This window comes from Marmota marmota, unplaced genomic scaffold, assembly GCF_001458135.2.
Source record: "Marmota marmota marmota unplaced genomic scaffold, marMar, whole genome shotgun sequence".
In the NCBI taxonomy this organism is placed as follows: domain Eukaryota; kingdom Metazoa; phylum Chordata; class Mammalia; order Rodentia; family Sciuridae; genus Marmota; species Marmota marmota.
Window position 1 is genome coordinate 59,106,990 of NW_026000037.1, and position 17,825 is coordinate 59,124,814.

Genomic DNA, 17,825 nt, shown 5'->3' on the forward strand with positions numbered 1-17,825 from the left:
TTTTATCCTTTTGCTATTGGAGAGATGGTACTTCAGGAAGCCAATCCCAAATTAGTTGGTTGCTGGATCTGTTGGCTACAAAATGCGGTTCCCAGCAATAACTCATCCTTATCTATTTGGGGGAAATTAAAGGGAAGAATACATTTTTAAATGATATCACATGCTGTTTTTCTTGGCTAGATCAGTGGCTTAGCTATTCAGGACGTGGTCTCTTAGTCTTTTTATGGATCAGAGACTTAATGGGACTGTTTTGTAGGGTCGAAAATGCAGAGACCAGGTAATTCTGCCTTCATGCCTGGATCTGATCATTCCCAGGTGCTCTGTGCATCACCCCTCAATGGTCTGAGAAAGTCCGGATATAATCAGGGAAAATATCAGAGGCAGCTTCCAAAAACTGAGAGGTGGTCGACTGAGAGGTAGTAGACTGATCAGGTGCAAAGTGTAAAGGTAGAGAAAAAACTGCTCTTGATTTGGAGATTGATGGGACCATGGTGGTCAAAGGTGCTGGTGAACAGCAAAGCGGAGCTGGTGAGCCCTTCTAGAAAAAGCTCAAAACACCAGTGATTCTCTTGTCAATAAATAAATGTCTATTTGTTAAAAACAAAGAAACAAACAAACAACTTTTAACATCTTTGAGACAGGATGAGAGGCTCATTCTTGACTCCCGTGATGAAGTGTTTATGATAATTTCTTAAGCAATTACAAATTGTCTGTTTTTCTGAAAATTTGTTGCACATTGAAAATGTTTTATTTGTATTTTTAATATTTATTTTTTAGTTATAGGTGGACACAATGTCTTTATTTTATATTTATGTGGTGCCTCACGCATGTTAGGCGAACGCTCTACCACTGAGCCACAACCCCAGCCCCATTGAAAATGTTTTAAACACTAATAGTAAACATAAAAAGAAAAAAATAGATTGGTTTTCAATAAAAGAAATAAATAGACTTCTTTTAACATCAAGATATTTTTGGAAGATATGTTTATAAATTATTTTGTGTTATTTCTCCCATTTTTTCCTTAGGTAAAATATTAAAGTTTGTTTTCCTGAGACATAATGACTGTGTCATCCTTACAAACTTAGGCACTTATTTTGTGCTTCAGTCAACTGGTGCCCTTTGAGGCTTCTGAGCTGTGTAGGAGTTTGTGCCCCACAGTAAATGGCACCAGAGTGTCACAGAATTCTGATGCTTTTCTGTTTTCCTCCTGGCTCCAAGTTGCCGGCTCTTGCTTTACACTGAAGTCAGTATTCTGCTCCTAGACACACTCCTTTCCCCTTCTCCTAGTTCTTTATCTCTGCTAAAGGCTGGGAAGCTACAAGGTGGGCTTTTAAGCCTGGTGTTTAAAGCAAGAGTAAAGATACCTAAGGGGATGAGTCATGCGTGCTCACAGCAATGCCATCTGCTACCTCTGATGTGTGAAACAAATGCCACATTTATTTAGGTGGCTCAAGGGACTTACTTGCAGCTCTTATGATCAGATCAATTAGGAGATGCATCTAAGTGGCCTCTGGATTATCAGTATGTTGTTGAAGTGATTTAAGTCCTTATAAAACATTTCTACATTGTTCACCAAATTGCAAGCATATCCAATACTATCTAAGTTCCTTAATAAATAAAGAGGGCAGTTTCTATGGTGGCAAGCACATGACCTAGTAGGTCTCCAATGTACTTGGGTCAAAATGAGATTTTTCTTCATTGTGGCTATGTGATATTAGGCTAGAAATTTACACCTCAATTTTTTTACCTATAAAATGAGAAACTCAAACATAACTTGCATAGTTGTGGCGTGTCTGAGTATCTAGCCCATGGATAGTCATTGAGTAAAAGATGTTCATTAAATGATGGCAATTTTAGACACATGTAACTTGAAAATAATTTGAATTGTTTTATTGGTATAGATCATTAGAATATATTCTCAATATTTCTTTTTTTGACTGCTTTTCATTTGTTGATAATTTTTAAAAATTTGTTCTTTTTAGTTATACATGACAGTAAAATGCATTTTGATATATCATACATACATGGAGTATAACTTCCCATCTTTGTGGTTGCACGTGATGTGGAGTTACACTGGTAGTGTATTCAAATATGAGCATAGGAAAGTTATGTCTGATTCATTCTATTGGCTTTCCCATTCCCATCTCTCCTCTCTTCCCCAGTATCCTCATCCAACCCGGTGAACCTCCACACCTCATTCTCAGTTTTTCTGATAATAAAAATCTCTTATCCTTAATGATACATAATAAAAATATGCAATTATAAATTGCTAAAATATTTTTAAGTAATAAGTATCTCTTAATCATTTCCATTTCCAATTCAGAAGTCAAATTCTCAGTGACAGTAGAAGACTACAGTCACCAATGACTTAGGCCTAGCCAGTCTTTCATTCCTTTAAAGCTCCCAATTATTGGAATGTGGGTCTGGAGCAAAAGAGGATGAGACTGAGCATCACTGTTCCTGACTCATCACCCCCTTCCTGACTTTGATGACATTCCTGGCCACTCCAGATCTTCCAAAAAGAAGTGGGAGATGAGGTAATTTCTGACTCATTAAAATGGAAATGTACCCTCACTTCATAAAAAATCTCTCATCTTGATGTAAACTCAGGCTTATCTTTTAAAATGCAAACTGATAAAAGAAAAGAAAAGAAAAGAAAAAAACCCACACAATCTTGGCAACAAAGATTTTCACAGTAGCTTCCTTTGAGTGCCAAAACTTCTCATGCATGGACATGTGTGCCTGCATAAATATGTACAAAACACACCCACTGCTTACATCCATTGATGCCAGTGTCACTTCCAAAATAAATGCCACAATACACTGAGAGGAGTGCAGGTCTCTGTGCTTTCAGGTGAAAGTTCTGTGCTTTGAGATGACCAGCCATCAGCTGAGTATGGTGTTGGGGGAACAGCCTCTTGGTTATAGCACATGATGTCCCTGACATGAGACTCTGGAGTAAACTCACAGCCCTGAGCTTCCGCTCTGATGCTGTGATTAAACTGCTGTTTGGGTGTTGCCTGGCAGATGAGAATAATAACAGCACCGCTTGGGTAAGAAGGGTATTGTCCTGAGGTGTGGCGTCCTTTTGACTTCCTCCCCCAAATGGAGTGCTTCCTGCTTTCCAGCTGAGGAGTGAGTCATGTGAAGGGACTTGAGGATGTGACACTGGGGACCAGTCAGGCTATAATTATTTGGATGGCACAGATGACAAATCTGCTTTGGGCACACTTCTCATCCAGGTAGAGCCGGGAAGTTGTAAGCAGGGCTGGCAAGAGCTCACACTGAGCATCTTCAACCTTAGTCCTGTGGTGTTTTCAACAACCACAGCCACAAAGTCGTGTTCACCGGGATTCTTACTGCAGATCTGAACATCCTGATGATTATTTCAGTACCTTGTGATTTCTGGCATTTTTAGAGTTTATTCAGGTTGAGAGATTGATGATGCGTTTGGTATATGCCTGAGATAGACCTATGGATGTGCTCCAGTGGCACACAGAAACACATGGCCAGTAGGACAGTCTTACAAGAAGACTCCCCGGGGTTGGTAAGGAAATGGCTCCTATTCTGCATTAAATTGTGTTTTTATAGAAGCTGAACACTAGAATCTATTATATGTCAAGAGCCATGGTAAGGGTGTATATGTGTGTGGATATATGCGTATAATTTTGCTGAATGCTAACTGTGACCTTATAAGGTAATAATAGACATAAAAATAACATTTTAATGCTTACTTCACTTGTCCTTATGCTAAGTAGGCAATTTGTATAATTTGTCTCATATATTCCTTTAAGCAATTCTGGCCAGTAAGGATTATAATCCCATTATATAAGTAAGAAAACTGAGACTTAGGGAAATTAAAGAACTTGCCCAAAGTTGTATTGCTAGTAAACTGAAGGAATTAGGATTTCACTAGCCCTGTCTGACTTCAAAACTCATGATTTGTAACATACCATCTTATTCTTTTGTGATCAACCAGTATCCATAACAAACCAGCCAACCAAACACAATAACAGACCAGTAAATAAGTAGACAAAACCTCAGTTTCAATCTGTTTGAATAGAATATTTGTGAGAAAAAATCCTCACTTAACATTCACTTGGAGAGCAATAGCCTAAATGTGATGGAATGTTCCATTTTTCACAATAAGTTTCCATTTTTCATAATAAGTGTTATTATGAGAAAAATTAGAATTGATAATAATTGAGTAAATTCAACAAACACAAAGTGTTTCTGTGTTGATTATGCTTCTCATAAAATGCTGACATGGAAAATCAAGATCCTTAAGTAATGAAGCCCCTTACACAAGAAGTGTAAGCCCCCTTACACTCCTAATGGTTCAGTAGTGCATCATTTCCTATAAGGAGTGGCCATTGGAGACTCGGCCTTCTGAGTTTCCTAAAGATGAAGTTTGTTTATTTTTCTGCACATATCACTATGTGAAAGGGCATCCTACTTACAAATGTCTTCACTCTTTCAACTGTGGACTTCCAAGGGATATCAAAATCTTGGTAATCAGCTACCCTATCAAGATGAGCGGGCAGTCTAAATGGCCCTGGGAAATCAAGGCAGTAATCTATTTCCCACTTTTGTTTTCCCTGCAGTTTTTTTGTTTTAAAATGAAAAACTTAGAGAAAAATGAAGTAAGGTATTATATGAGCCAGCTTTAGATCTTTGATTTATGAAAAAAAAAGAGAAGAAAGAATCCAGAGGTAGCTTTGTCTAAAAAAATCTCTTATGTGATATAAAGTTAATATCTTAAATAAACTTAATATTATAAGTCTGCTGATGATGAAGTCAATGTTTAGCTTTTTTTTTTAACCACAGAAATATATGTGGTATAAAAAAATTCTTGTAGGATCTCTGAGTCTGGAGATGATTTTTGATATAATTTGAAGGTATTATGGATCCCAAACACTTTTTCTTTTTTTTTTTTTTTCGAATTAAAGCAAGCTTATTATTTCGACTGGCCGGGCTGCCTCTCCCAACAAAAACCGAGGGAACAAGACAGCCCCACAGCTTTCTTGAAGCCCAGCTTTATAGCCCAGAAAGTTACACAAAGGGGGGTTACAGATAACAAAAAAAAAGGCTAGTTTACATTTTAGCTGGCCCCGACATCAGAATTTTTGAAGGCATCAGAGCCTCAGAGAGGGTCGCCAAACACTTTTTCTGCCTTAGGCATTTAGTTCATGTGTGTGTAAATTCCTTTCATTTATTCATTTATATAAAATATATAGAATATTGAGTATTTATATCACTATGCAAATGAGATATAAAACTTATGGTTATTGGGCCCAAGGAGGTGACTGTGTGATTCAAGAGGTAAATCAAGTATTTATATATATGCATACATATATGTAAATATATGTATATGTGTGTGTATATATATGTGTGTGTGTGTGTGTGTGTGTATATATATATATATATGATTAAGTATACATATAAAAGTGAAATACTAACATTAAGGGGAAAGTGAATGGAGCAAAAATGATGAAATGATTAATGTCTTCTTTTCTGTCTCCTTAAAGTGCTGAGAGTCTCTTTTCTCTTTAGTGCTTTGCCTTGTGCTTCATTTTTGATTCAAAGCTTTTATAAAATTTTACTTCCTCCATCGAAACCTTTGAGCATGAGAAGAATTATGGTCAGATCATCCTTGGGTTCAAATTATTTGTATGACTTCTCTTCCATTAAGCATCTGTGTTTGCTTTTCATTTGTTTCTGGCTCTGTTCCTGTGAGAGATGGTTCTGGGCAGGCACGTAGCTACTTCTCTGTCTTTAAAGAGAGATTTTCCTCCAGGGGAGAAAGCTGTTCTCTTAACTGATCATGCAGTTCTGGTAGGCAAAGGAGCAAGTGGACACACACTTAATAGGACAGATTGACCTAATCAACCTGGTTATCAATAGAGCATTATGTTTCCAGTTGAACACCTGCACGACCCCTGTCTAATGCACTTAATGATGAACCACTTATTTTTGGTCTAGTGTACCTTTCTCTTAATTTTTAGTATGTTGTCTAGTTTACTTCCTGGAATCATGTGCAGTGTTGAGGTGAACCACTATGTATCGGCAAGTCTTAGAGGACTGAGTGAAAAGCCCATAATGGTGACTGTCTCATTGCAAGACCCATATTTATTAAATAAATAATTGTGAACAATTTGATATAAATTTCAACCAAGATGAATGTTTTTTCAACAAAGTTTTTTTTTTAATAGAAAAGAAAATCCACTTGAAAAGCACCAAGTAAGGTAGCACTCTTCTTCCTCTTCAAGTCCTTTCTAGGGACGTTGTCTCGAGAAGGCTTAGTAGCTCTAGAGATCATTCAGTGTATCCCTTTTTTTACAATTGAATATCCAGAAGCAGGTCCAGAGAGCTCATAAGGACCTCCCTAAGGCCTTCATTGTTAAATATTGGCAGAGCCAGGACCAGCTTTGGTTTCCTTGTTGCTGAAGGACAATTAAAAAAAAATCTCTGAAGGATGGTTGAAAAACAAATGTGGTATGGTAAAGCCTTCAATTAATTGCTTGGGATTCTAGTGAAAGTAATAGATCCTCTTTTCAGAAAAATATACATATACACAAAAGCATGGATATAATTTCACACATGAACTTCATGAAGCTCCTTCAGTGACCACCATCTAGGGTTCATGATCTCCACTTTGAGAAGAACTGATACAGATGTCATTTGACAAGAAACAACCTGCCTGTTGCTGAATCCTGCCATAATCTAATTCCATTCAAGTGATTACATGATTGTAGAATGGTTACTGCCGCTTCTCAAAATGCCCCCTTAAAGAATTAAATTATTAATAAGGAAAGAACTCCCAAAACAGACATGTAGATCCACATGTTAGCTGAATGCACATTCACAAACACACACGGTCACTTGTGAATATAGACTGTTAATTTAAAAAGCATGTATTTTGCACAACATAAAGACAGGTTAAAGACTTGAAAAATTTGAATTTCTTGCAACTACCTGATCCTCTCTTGAAAAACTATTTTTATTATCCCTCATTCTTCTACCATATTTTCTTTTATATTAAACACCAGTCATGGTGTGTGTCATTAAGTACCTACTGTGTACCTATTGAATTGGACTCTGGAGGCTAGAAAATTAGTTATCCAGCAAGTATATATGGACTCTCTTATGTTTCAGATATTCTGAGAGGATGGACAAAAGTTCCCTTGAAAACATGGGCCTGGTCTTTTTTCTCAAGGAGATCATGGTCCATTTTGGGGGACATGATGTTATTAATATGCATTAAATGGTCGATCTTTATTGAGTGCTGTCAAACTTCAAGTGAGACAGAAAGAGAAAGAGAAATCACTTTCAGAGGAGCTTAATTTCATGAAGGAGGTGAAATTACTGGGCTTTGAAAGGTAGGTAGGATTTGAGAAGACCATAAAGAAAAGGAGGGTCATTTTAGTCTTCTGGTTATCTATTAGTTCATAATACACTACCCCAAATGGAGTCACTTGAAACAATAGTACTTTTTAAATTTTGCTCATGAACCTGATGTTTGAATAGGGTTGGGAGGGAGAGGCTGTCTCAGTTCCACTGCCATCATTTGGCACCACTCAGAGGAGGATGCAGGCAGTCAAAGGCTCACAGTGGTGTGCCCGTGACCAGAACACTTATAGTATGGCCTTTCCATGTGGTTACTTGGCCTCCTCCCAGCACAGGGGCTGGGTAACAAGAGCTAGTGTCCCAAGAGAACCAGGCAGAAGCTTCTTTAATTTTTCTGGAGGAAGCCTTGGAAGTCATCAGTTGCCTCTTTGTCAAATGGAGCCTATGTCCCCCCCCCCACCAGAATCAGGGGCCAGCAGCGGGGGGTGTGGGGGGGTGGGGGTGGGGACATAGGCTACATTTTTAACACATTGAAGTCACATTGTAGGAGGAACATGTGGGGTGGGGGGGAAATTATGGTCTTTTGGAAAACACAGTCTACCACACAGTCCTGGAGTGGTGGAAATGCGGTTGCAGAGGTGGCCAAGTTCAAGACATTTGAAGGATCAGGTTGCAGGGAGCAGGGGATTTGTGGATAGGAGCTTGGGAAAAGGGTAGGAGTCTCAGTGAAGGAAGTTGAACTTGGTCCTGCTGACTGTAGCAAGTCTTTAGCATTTTTTTTTTCTTTTTTCACACCATAGTGTTCCTGGACTGGAATGTTTGGGCTGTGGGGAGCAGGAGTTTGTGGAAGTTAGAAGTGGCATAAGTAACTGGGAATTTGTTAAAGTAGTCTAGATAGGCCATGCTCAGGCCTTGTGTAGGGTGAAACCAGACTGGAATAAAGTGACAGGGGTGAACAACCTTCCAGAGAATATGTGATGTTGAGATTAGTAAGAGGCAATAATGGAAAGGGAGAAAATAAAATGGCGATGATGTTTCACTGTTTCAAGCTAAGTAAAAATATAGGCTCTGCTCCTACAGAGGTTGGCAGAAGTTTTCCAACAGAACCTGCCAGGGCAAGTCAAAGTGTGCACACTTGGATAGTTAGTATTTCCCAAGCTCCTACAGGGAGTTCTGTGCAGATAAAGGATGTAATTGATTTAAGCACATTTATAAAATTAAGATTTTTTTCTAAGTATGATTATATGGTTGTCTCATTTTTATCTTCAGAGCATTCCTTAGTCTGTTACTACAGATCTCACAATCCCTCAGCCACAGTTCTGAAAGCCAAATAGCAGAGAAAAACCAAAAGTTTTTGTAAGCCCTGTTGTCTGTCAGCAATGAACTGAAAGGATATGGAGGAGTCTGTGTCCCACTTAGTGGGACTTCATGTGTTTTTTTTTTTCTTTTCCTTAATTACCTTTTATTTTTATTTATTTTTTAAATATTCATTTATTTCGTGTTAGATGTTTGATGTGTTTGACTTTGAGATTCTGGATGGAATCCCTATCTTATAGATGAGACTACTGACACCCAGAAAACTAAGTGCTTTAACCAAGACACCTACACAAGGATGGGGATCTGAAAAGTCCACTCTGTCCTCCTCTGTGGTGAGCTCAGTCCCAAAGCTGTGCATGGGAAATGTTTGAAGAAGTGACCAGTTTCTGACACTAGGTGATAACTGTCTTGTCTGATAGGTGCTGCTATTTTTTTCCATTAAATTATGAATCCTTTGAAGGCAGGGACAGTGTGGTATTTGTGTCACTTACTTTACATACAGAAAAAGCTTCATCTTTGAGGTTGACTATTCCAAGTTAGGCTGTCTGCTGGGTTCATCAAGTTCTGGGGTCAGTCTTGTATTTGGTCAGTGCCAAGACTCAAGACTTGGAGCAGGCACAGTCTCCCCAGGGCAGGATGGTCTTACCCCTTCTCTTTCAGAAACCTCATTTCAGTGTCCTACACTGGACCTACAGGATCTGGAGGCACAGGCCAGGATTAAGTCCCTTATGTCTGTGGTGGTGCCACCTGGGAAAATGGGCATTGGCCAGTGAAGCACCCAGGAAACCCAGACACACTTCCACCCCAGGCTTTTCTCCTGTGAAGGCAGCTTTTTCATGGGGAGAAAATGACTTTGGACTTCTCGCCTCTTCTCACTTGCCTCCTTCCTCTCTCATACCCCACAGTGAATCAGCTGTATGCTCTCAAGCATGAGAGTCAATTACTCTTATTGTTAGGCTTGGCTATGATTGTCTTTAATGGTCAGAAAATTATCCAGCAACTAAAAAAAAAAGCCACAATTAAAAAATTCAGCCACAGTGTGTCCCTGTGACTTTTGGCTGGCACTGAAAGAAGCATTTCCTCAGAGGAGTTCTTTCAGACATTTGGCATTTAGTACTTGTGTTTTGCATTTTATTTCCCAAATGGAAACCTGAGGGCTTGTCGTTTTGTTTTGTTTTAGTCCTTCCAATATCAGGCATATTTTCAGCCATCCAAAAAATGAAAGTATCAGTTTAATGTCATTTTGGGGTTAGAAAACATTTGATAGCGAATAATCTTTGTTTTCTATGTGCAACATCAAGCAAATATAGGAATGCTAAGCATGTTCAGACCCTGGATCTAGCTTTAAATAAATTGGCATCCTTGCCCCACTTACTAAATGCTATACAAATTGTTTTATTGGGAAGGAAATTTTGACCAACCTTATAGATTGTCCAATAGGAATACTGATCTCAATGATCTTGGCCAAAGGAAGTACCCTGGGAGTCATCACTGATAAGAATGGCCTTGGGCATTTGCAACAGGGGTCCTGAGGGCAGCGAAGCTGGGACTGCTCTGGGTTGTATGGGAGTAGGAAGTCCTGGAGCTTCGTGGACCTAGAGTATGTCTGGCCAAGCAGCAAGGGTTATACAAAAAGGCGTGACTAAATACATGCCAGACATCACCACCTCTTACACTTTCAGGGAGCCAGGAAGCCACAGTGGCAATACTTAATGAGATGGCTGACAGTCAGGGAATGTCCCTGCATGTGCTGGTTTGAAGAATGCCAGCCAGTTTCTAGTGGGCAGGATTAAAATGCAAACCAAGCCCAGATTTTTTAATTTAATTAATGTCTGGTGTTTGCCAACCAGAGGGAAGATGATGGAGTGCTGCAAACAAATAGCTTAGAGCTGTGCTGTCACTTGGACTAAGTAAGACACCCTGACATGACATAGCTGGGATGGCAGCTGGCCGGCTCCTCTGTGGTGCTGGCAATGGATTCAGCAGATAGGAGGGGGATGTGGAAATGTTCCTGAGACATGGTCTATACACAAGAAGACCTTTAGCAAAAAATCGAGGTGAGATACACAAGATTTACCCCTTTAGCCATCTTAAAGTGCACGAGTCGGTGGCACTAGGCACTTTTATAGTGTTGTACAAATAGCACCACTGTCTACTTCCTGAACTTCTAACACCCCATAAAGAAACCCTGTACCTATTAAGCAGCCAGTCCCCAATTCCCCACCCTGCAGCCTCCCGGCCATCCATCGCTCATTTGCTTCCCATCTGCAAGTCGACTTCTCAGGATGACACTGTAGCTTGGGGGGAGAGAAGACACTGGAATTGGAAATCAGGAGTCCAGGGCTCTTTTCCATTTTAGTTCTGCCTTTATCATAATGTGGCAGCCCTGTTTTCATAGCGATATAAGGGAAAGTCTGTAACTTAGCCTTTCACAAGCTTTTAAAAACAATTTCATGGTGGTATATTTCATATCACAAAATCCACTCATTTGAAGTATAATTCAGTGATTTTTAATATCTTTACTATGTGGTGCAACCATCTCTATACTCCAGTTTTAGAAAATGTCATACTCCCAATAGCATCCTGGGTGCTTATTTATAATTAACCCTATTCCATCCCTAGACTCAGGCAACCACTGATTTCTTTTCTAAGTCTTTATATATTTACTTTTTTTATGGACATTTTATGCAGTGAAATCACATAGTATGTTGTCTCTTTCACTGATCGCATGAAATCCATGATGCATCCAAGATGGGCCATGTCCAATAATTCCTTTTTAGCTTCTGAATTGTATTCCTTCATTTACCTGCAAACATTTTTTAAAAGAAATTTTTTTGTCTATAATTTCTAGAGGGGTAGGTTATTAAATGACTTTTAAGAGCCTCCTCTTCCAAGATGCTATACAAAAATAGTCCAGGGGCAGTTCCAAATTCTTAAATCATCCATTTATTCAGCAAATATCTGTTAGGGCTTCTCAGCACCCTGAGCTCTGTGCTAGACCTGGAGGATGTGGTCCTACACTCTTGGAATTTCTGCTCAGGCATGGCCTGGAGGAGGGTAAGCCTTCTTCTGTTGTGCATAGTTCTTCTTCTGGTGGGTTGATGGCACACAGATGCACCAGGATGGAACTGACATTGGTTACAGGTAGCTTTCTCCCCCGACTATGTCTCTCAGGCATGCTCTGTGCTCCTCCTAGGTGCTCCCTCCTCTGAGTTTCCAGCACATTATTTTGGAATTGCTCATTTGCATGGCTCTCCTCTCTCTGGAATGTGAGCAACTTGAGAGCAGAAATGGTATCTCTTTACAGGCTGAGCTCAGTACAGCGCCCGGTGCGTAGAAGGTACAGTGATTATTCGATGAATGAACGGATGAATGGATCCCATTCTGGCAAGGATCAGGAGCAAACAGAAGAATTGGGGACACATAGTCCTCTTCCAGTCTCTTGAGTTCCTGATGTGCTTATTCTTCTTTTTGTGCTTACAGAGTTGGTGTCACATGAGTGCTTCTTTAGGTCATGGCAGGAGCACAGAAGAAAAAATGTGGTTACTTAAAGTTCTTTCTGCTCCTTGGAACATAGGCTTGACCCAGACTTCTGGCCACTGTCATTAGTATCTTCATAGTGTTCCCAGGGTCACTCTGAGGGCATACTATTTAGGAAAACAATATGAAAATGATCTTGCATGTGCAGGGTGACTGGACTCAGATGCCAGAGGTGGTGACAGAATGGCTTCTCCAGCCTGGGCTCCAGGCCCCTCCCTGTTCAGTCCGGCCACTACCCTGCCTCATACTCTTAGCTCCTCCCTGACTCCTGCCCTAGGCCATCTGGCCTGACCAGAACATCAGGAGTGGAGGAAACAGCACACATCGGGTAGCCTCCTGTAGGACACAGGGCTGAAGGCAGAAGCGGGAAGACCCAGGAGGCCAAGCCAGGTGAAGTGCTTCATGTGAGAAGAAAGCAGGTGTCCATGAGGGCTTTATTGGTTGCCAGTGCAGGTGGATGGGGTTTAATCAGTGTCCCAATAAATCACTGGGACAAAAATATTAAAAAGGAAAGAGACCTGAAAAATAGACTGTAACTATGTTTAAGATCATGGTTTTTTTTTTTTTTTTTACTATTAAAAACGTTCACCTGATCTACTTTTAATAGGATCATTTGTTAGCCTTGTCCATTTGGCGACAATATGGGATTTTGCTCTTTCCATGAGCATATTTGTTTTCATGATTATTGATTGAGGTCCATTGGTTTGGTCCATTGTAAATATTTATTGCATGGATCGTGGCCAGCCTACTACAGAGGAGGCTCCACTGTAGGTCTCCATGGCTCCACTTCTTACAGAAAGGCTCTCAATCCTTGGTGTGGGTTATAGCCTCCAGGTTCCCTTTCTTAATGGTAGGCAAAGATTGAGTTGCTAGTTGAAAAGAAATTACCTTGAGTTTGTATTGTTCTGTGATTGATGGGCCTCTTTATTTAAAACAATTCATGTTTGGGGTCCCTTAGATACATTCTACCAATTCTACATTCATGCACAGATTGCTTCTCTTTGAGCCAGTGTCCTGTGAAAATTAAGTGACACCTGATCCTAATCTTGTGAATCAAAAGCCAGGGGGTCCATTTTTTTTTTCCCTTCTTGACACTTGGCTTTTTAATTCACACTAGATCCCTTCTGTCGAGGTAGTAGTTTCATTTTTAGTATGGAAATCAAGTTTAATGAAAACTTACTTGCCATTTAAAATGATAATTTGTTTGATTTAGCATTCTTAATTACCTTGAGTAAATTGCCTATAGAGGCTCACACAATTTATTTGTTTGTTCAAAGTATTACAGTGTCATTTGCATATTTCCAACGACACCACTTTAATGAAACTCGAGGGTGGAGCCAGGGCAAGTGCTGAGGGGATGCTCTTTCCGCCTTCTTCTGTTTGTTCAGCTGGAAGATTTGGATCTTCCTACTGAGTTTTCACAAAAGAACAAAGTTTTAAAAAGCTTCAGTGTTGGGAACCCATTAGCAATGAAGTATTTGGGGAAGGGGTAGCAATTGCAGTAATGTGTGCAGCGTTCAAGGCCAGCCAGGGCCTGCCCCCTCAGCATCCCCTTAGTTTCCACCCCCTTGTGCCTCTCTTCAACCCCAGGGTAGCTGCCACCATCTTGAGGGTGTATGAAGTCGTATCTTATTTCTAGCACATTAAAGGAGCTGACAGTAATTAGTTGGAAGGCTCGTGTGTGATATTGATAAAAGGTGTCAAATGTATATTTACGACCATGAATCGGTATTCATTAATAACCACCCATAGGAGAGGGCTTAGGAACTTTTATAAATTAAGTAAGAATTGTTTCCTATTTTCATATCAGTGGTTTTAGGTTTTATGTGTGAGTTTTAGCTCATGACCTTTGGGAATGCTATTTTGACTCTTCTTTGGGAGTTTCGTTTTGTTTTGTTTTTTCCCCTGGAAGAGAGGAAAGAGGGATTTGTTTCTGGTTCTGGACAAGCTTGCAGGACAACTTCACGGAATCAGTCTCTTATTTATTGATTTTGAGTGATTCCAGAGCTTAATCACTGGTTTACCTCCTAAATTAATGTATAGTTTCCCGCTGTAAAGAACAAAATAGAAAACAATGCATTCGTTTAAATATTTCCAGCTTTTCAGTTGCCTATAGCCAAAATGTGGAAAACATTCTAATAAGAGCCCTTCATTAGTATTAGTTACGTACTAAAAGCATCCTTGAGTGATGTGGCCGGAAGGCATATCTCAAACAGGGAGCGTTCTCTCTTTTGTACTCAGAGACTATTTGTAGAGAAAGTGTGTGTGCATCTTATGGAGCACTAATCATGATGGTAAAAGAATAACAGTCAGTTTTTGATGTCTGCACTACAATTTGGGGATCTATGATAAAGGCCGGAAGATTGCTCCCTTCAGTGCTTTGTTAAGCCTGCATCCTAATGTACTCTTTGTACATGAAGGACTATCCCTGGTCAGCATTAGTGGGGCATGCTGTCCTTTCACAGTCCTGATGGAAAATGTCTATCTTGAAGCTCAAGAGACCTGCTTTGATCTCTTAATAATGCTAAGACCTTGGATTTCTCTGGACTTAGGTTTTCTTACCTGGGAAGTGGTTGTCTGTAAATGGATTAGACATGATCTAAAGTTATTCTAAGATTCTGGGCTTCTGTGATACTGAGTTGACTGTGATCCATATGGTTTTCTGGGATCTCCATACATCCAGACGTGGGAGTTGGGGAAACCAGTTCCTGAAGTCAGTGCAGTCAGAAAACATAAATTAGGGCTAAGCAGATAGTCTCTCTAGGAATCAAGCCCCTGGCTTTGAGGGGCTCTCAGGTTCTGATGGCCTGTGAATCTGATGGTAGATTAAACCTTTATCTTGACCTGATCTGTGATTTTTTCTCCCTGACTTCCCCCTTGGAATGGGTGGAATGAGGATGCAGAGAAAGATCTTAGAGATAAAATGATCTTGATATCTAAAATAAAACTACCTTTGTTTAATGTAAACAAAGGAAGAACTCTTTTTATCTTATTGACTCAGAAAAAAAGAAGACTAAATATTGTTAAGTTAAAAAAAACCAGTTTAAGAATCAACTTTTAAATGTTGATTATTTTGTATTAGTAAGAGGCTTCTCTATTTTTAATTAGAATGTAAATTGTTAATAAAGATTATTAAAAATTCAAACCATATGCCAAAGATATAAAATACAAGTTTTTTTCCATTTCCACAGTCAAGATTAACCCACTTTTGTATGCTTCCAGATATTTTAATATGCACAGATAAAAGTAGTGACTATATACACACATCTTTTTGCCTTAAAATGGAATTAAACTGTAAATACAATATGCAAGTTGCATTTTTTTAAGTTTAAATGTCACAACAAAGTATATGCTCATTTAAAAGCAACACTTGGATTTGTTTGTGTAGTTATGTGGATGTGTTAGATCATATATAAAAGCAGTAGCTCTGTGGACAGTGTCACTTTATAACACAGTTCATCTTTCTATTTTAGGAATATCAGTGAGTGAGGACTAGACATCTCAGTGTTACTTGCCCTGAACTTATACATAACCTGGGTCCCAGAATGAAGATAATCTTATTCTTTAAGGTAGCATTTTATTAGCTATTTTGATGAATAAATGTATACTCATTGTCAAGAAGCTAACATGTAACCCTTTCCTAATTCTATATTTAGACACATTTTTAACCTAATGCTTGTACAGGGAGTGTTTATTGTGTATTAGGCATAGTGTTAAACATGTTTTAATTTGAACATCTAACATAGGAAATATTATTATTATTACTATCCCATTGTGATACTTTATGATTTTTCTATAAAATAATCATATCATCTGCAACCAATGGGATTATTTCTTTGTTTTCAATCCTTATACCATTTTTAAAATTTTCCAACTTTATTGCACTGGCTAAGACTTCCATTGCACAAGTGAATGGAGTTGTGAGAGTAGACATGCTTTCCTTGACCTTGATCTTAGAGAAAATGCATTCAACATTTTACCATTAAAAATGATTTCAAGGGCTGGGATTGTGGCTCAGCAGTAGAGCACTTGCCTAGCACATGCGAGTTCCTGGGTTTGATCCTCAGCACCACATAAAAATAAATAAATAAAATAAAGATATTGTGTCCAATGACAACTAAAAAATAAATATAAAAAAACAAACCAAAAAAAAGATCAAACATGATTTCAATTATATATTGAGGAAATCTTTTATTTTTAATTTGCTGTTTTTTTATTATGTGAATATTATAAATTGCTTTTTCTAAATGTATAGATAAAATTCTATATGGCTTTTTTTCTTTTATTATGGTAATATTTCAAATTACATTGATTGATTTTTAGAAGTTAAAACAGTATTACATTCCTGAGATAAATTTGATCATAATACAAAAAGGATGATTGTTCTTATATATTACTAGCTTTTATTTGATAATATTCATTAAGGATATTTGTGTCTGTGTTTGTAAATAAAATCTGTGATTTTATTTTCTTATAGCATATTTATCAAATTTTAGTATCAGATTTATGTTGGTCTCAAAATGAGTTGGGAATTATTTCATCTTGCTCCATTTTCTAAAAAAGTTGTATAAGACTGGTATTACATTTTTCTTAAATGTTTGATAAAATTCACTGTGAAACTATTTATACTGGAGTTGTCTTTGTGGGAAGAATTTTGATAACTTTTTTTTCAATTTCTTTTGAAGGTTTGCAGCTATTAAGATTTTCACTTTCATCCTGTACCAATTTTGATTAATTGTATTTTTCAAGGAATTTGCCCATTTTACCTAACTTTTCAAATGTACTGACATAAACATGTTTGTTATACTTAATTATTGTTCTTTCAGTATATTAGGATGACTAGAGAACTCTCATATTTATTCGTTATGCTGATAATTTGTATTCCATTTAAAAATTTTTTTCTTGATCAGTCTAGCTAGGAATTTATTAAGTTTTTTTGGTCTAACATCCAGTTTTTGGCTTTCTTGATTTTTTTTCTATTGGTTTTCTATTTCATAAATGTCTTCCTTTTTTTAAAAAAATACTTCCTCTACTTACATTGGATTTAATTTCCTCTTTTTGTTTTTCTAGTTTTTAAGATGGAACCTTGAGCCATTGATTTTAGACCTTTTTTTCCTTTTTACCATACAATTTATTTTTACTATAAACTTTCCTCTAAGAATGGCTTTAACTGTGTCTGACAAATTTTGATGTATTGCATGTTTTGATTGTCATTCAGTTCAGAAATTTTGTATTTCCTCTAATTTCTTCTTTGACCCATAAGCTCTTTGGAAATGTATTGTCAACTTTCATATATTTTGAGTTTTCTAAGTATGCTCCTTCTATTACTTTTTAGTTGAGTTAAATTATAGTTAGAAAATATATCTTGTAGGATTCCAGTCTTTTAAAACTTACTGAGATTTGTTTACAGTACATCATATTTCTGTTTTGATGAATGTACCATATACATTTGAAAAGAAGGTATTCTGCAGTTGTGTGTAATGTTCAAAGTGTCAGTTAGGTCAATGTATAGTAATGTTCCAATCTTATATGTCCCCACTGATTTTTTGTCTTATTCTATCAATTTTTGAGATAGCAGTGTTAAAATATCCAACTAAAATTGTTGATTTTGTCTGTTTCTT

At 38.0% G+C, this 17,825-nt stretch overlaps 1 protein-coding gene across 9 annotated transcripts in view; it reads left to right on the forward strand.

Annotated features, from left to right (window-relative positions):
- Window positions 1-17,825, forward strand: part of Rapgef4 (Rap guanine nucleotide exchange factor 4) — a 281,593-nt gene that overhangs the window by 76,713 nt on the left and 187,055 nt on the right. For 2 of the 9 annotated variants that reach the window (XM_048812494.1, XM_048812498.1), the window contains exon 1: window positions 15,560-15,773. The exons of 6 other annotated variants lie outside the window; for them this stretch is intronic. In XM_048812494.1, the coding sequence (XP_048668451.1) occupies window positions 15,750-15,773 (24 nt within the window). In that variant the 5' untranslated portion in view covers window positions 15,560-15,749. Of the gene's footprint in view, window positions 1-15,559; window positions 15,774-17,825 lie in introns of those variants that run through there. One more of the 9 variants, XM_048812495.1, reaches the window with a different exon arrangement.